Below are 1405 nucleotides of genomic sequence, written 5' to 3' on the forward strand. Positions count from 1 at the left end.
GAGGTTGTGATGCCACCCTCAGTCACGCTCAGGGTAGGGCTGATTGGGGGGTTGGGGCGCTGCCCCCTTTCACACTCAAGGCAGGGTCGATGGGGAGGTTGCTGCTCAACCCCCTGTCATGCACAAAGCAGGGCGGATCAGGGGGTTGGGGTGCCAATCCTGTCACATACAGAGCTGGCCAATTGGGGGGTGGGGCGCCATCCCCTGTCACACTCAAGGCAGAGTGGATGAGGAGGTTGGGGTGCTGCCCCCTGTCACCCACAGAGCAGGGCCGATCAGGAAGTTGGGGAGCTCCCCCCTATCAGGCACAGAGCAGGGCTGATCAGGGGGTTGTTGTGCCTTCCCCTTTCAAGAACAGAGCAGGGCGGATAGGGAGGTTGTGGCCCCGCCCCCTGTCACAAACAGAGCTGCACTCTCTGCTGTTAGGCTGTGAGTTTGCCATGGTGATGATGTTACTCTAATTAAGGATACAGCCCTTGTCTGTGGGCATTTTTTTCGGTCATAATGATGACCACCGCTACAGCCACAGCCCTCCCTATGTTCTGGCAACTTATCTTTCCCTTTACATTTCAGGATGCCCAAGGGCAATATCTTCCTATTATGATTTACCTTTAGGGATCGCTGTATCCTCTATTAATTTCCCTTAGTCGTGCTCACCTTTTATACAGTCTTTTTATTAAACTCTCTTTAATTGCCCTATTTATTTGTGCCTTGTGTTTTTGGCCGTGACATGAAAGATAGATGCATGTAACGAAGAAATAAGCAAACAATCTCATAGAACAGCAAGGTAATGTGTGAAACCAGAGGTTATTAACAATTTAGGTTTGAAAACAATGTCTGTGAAGCAGAAAGGACCTGGCTCCCTCACAGCCTAAGCTACCAGCACCCAAAGCTTCCCTGAGGGAGCTTCATGTCTCTGGACTCTCCTTCATGGGTGCCCATGGCTCCTTGCATGCTCCACCCCAAGATGCAGTAGTGACCATGTGAACCAAGAGGGAGAAAACAAAGATAGTTCTGAGCCAACTCTTACCTGAGCACCATCTTCTAGTTGAAGGTGGTGAGTAGAAAAAGAGGAGCTTTCCAGGGAGTGCTGAGCACCAGAGAATGCTCTCCTACCCCTGGATAGGAGGTGTCTGCAGGAGCAGGAGTGGAACCTGATGTCCAAGAGAGGCTTATCAAGATGCTGGGCAGCCCCTGTGACTTCCTGCACAAGGAGCACTGGCCAATCAGATTTTAGAGATCTGAGACAAGGGCCTCACAAGATGCTTTTCACTTGCCCTAAGGTCAATGACTTATCTCTTCCTCTCCACATCTTACCCCATGTGGTCCCCCTCTCCATGAGAAATGTCTGAACTGGATCCAGTCATTGTCTGTAGTGAACCTGTGCATAAAGCCACCCACAAAG

The 1405-nt window shown here is 50.8% G+C and overlaps 1 protein-coding gene across 1 annotated transcript in view; it reads right to left on the bottom strand.

Annotated features, from left to right (window-relative positions):
• Positions 1–1041, bottom strand: part of LOC102767521 (mas-related G-protein coupled receptor member X2-like) — a 4552-nt gene extending 3511 nt beyond the window's left edge. The window contains exon 1 of the mRNA XM_006770899.2: positions 1031–1041. Coding sequence (XP_006770962.2) covers positions 1031–1041 — 11 coding nt within the window. The remainder of the gene's footprint in view (positions 1–1030) is intronic.
• Between the last annotated feature and the right edge of the window lie 364 nt (positions 1042–1405).

Source organism: Myotis davidii, unplaced genomic scaffold (genome assembly GCF_000327345.1).
Source record: "Myotis davidii unplaced genomic scaffold, ASM32734v1 scaffold2325, whole genome shotgun sequence".
NCBI lineage: Eukaryota > Metazoa > Chordata > Mammalia > Chiroptera > Vespertilionidae > Myotis > Myotis davidii.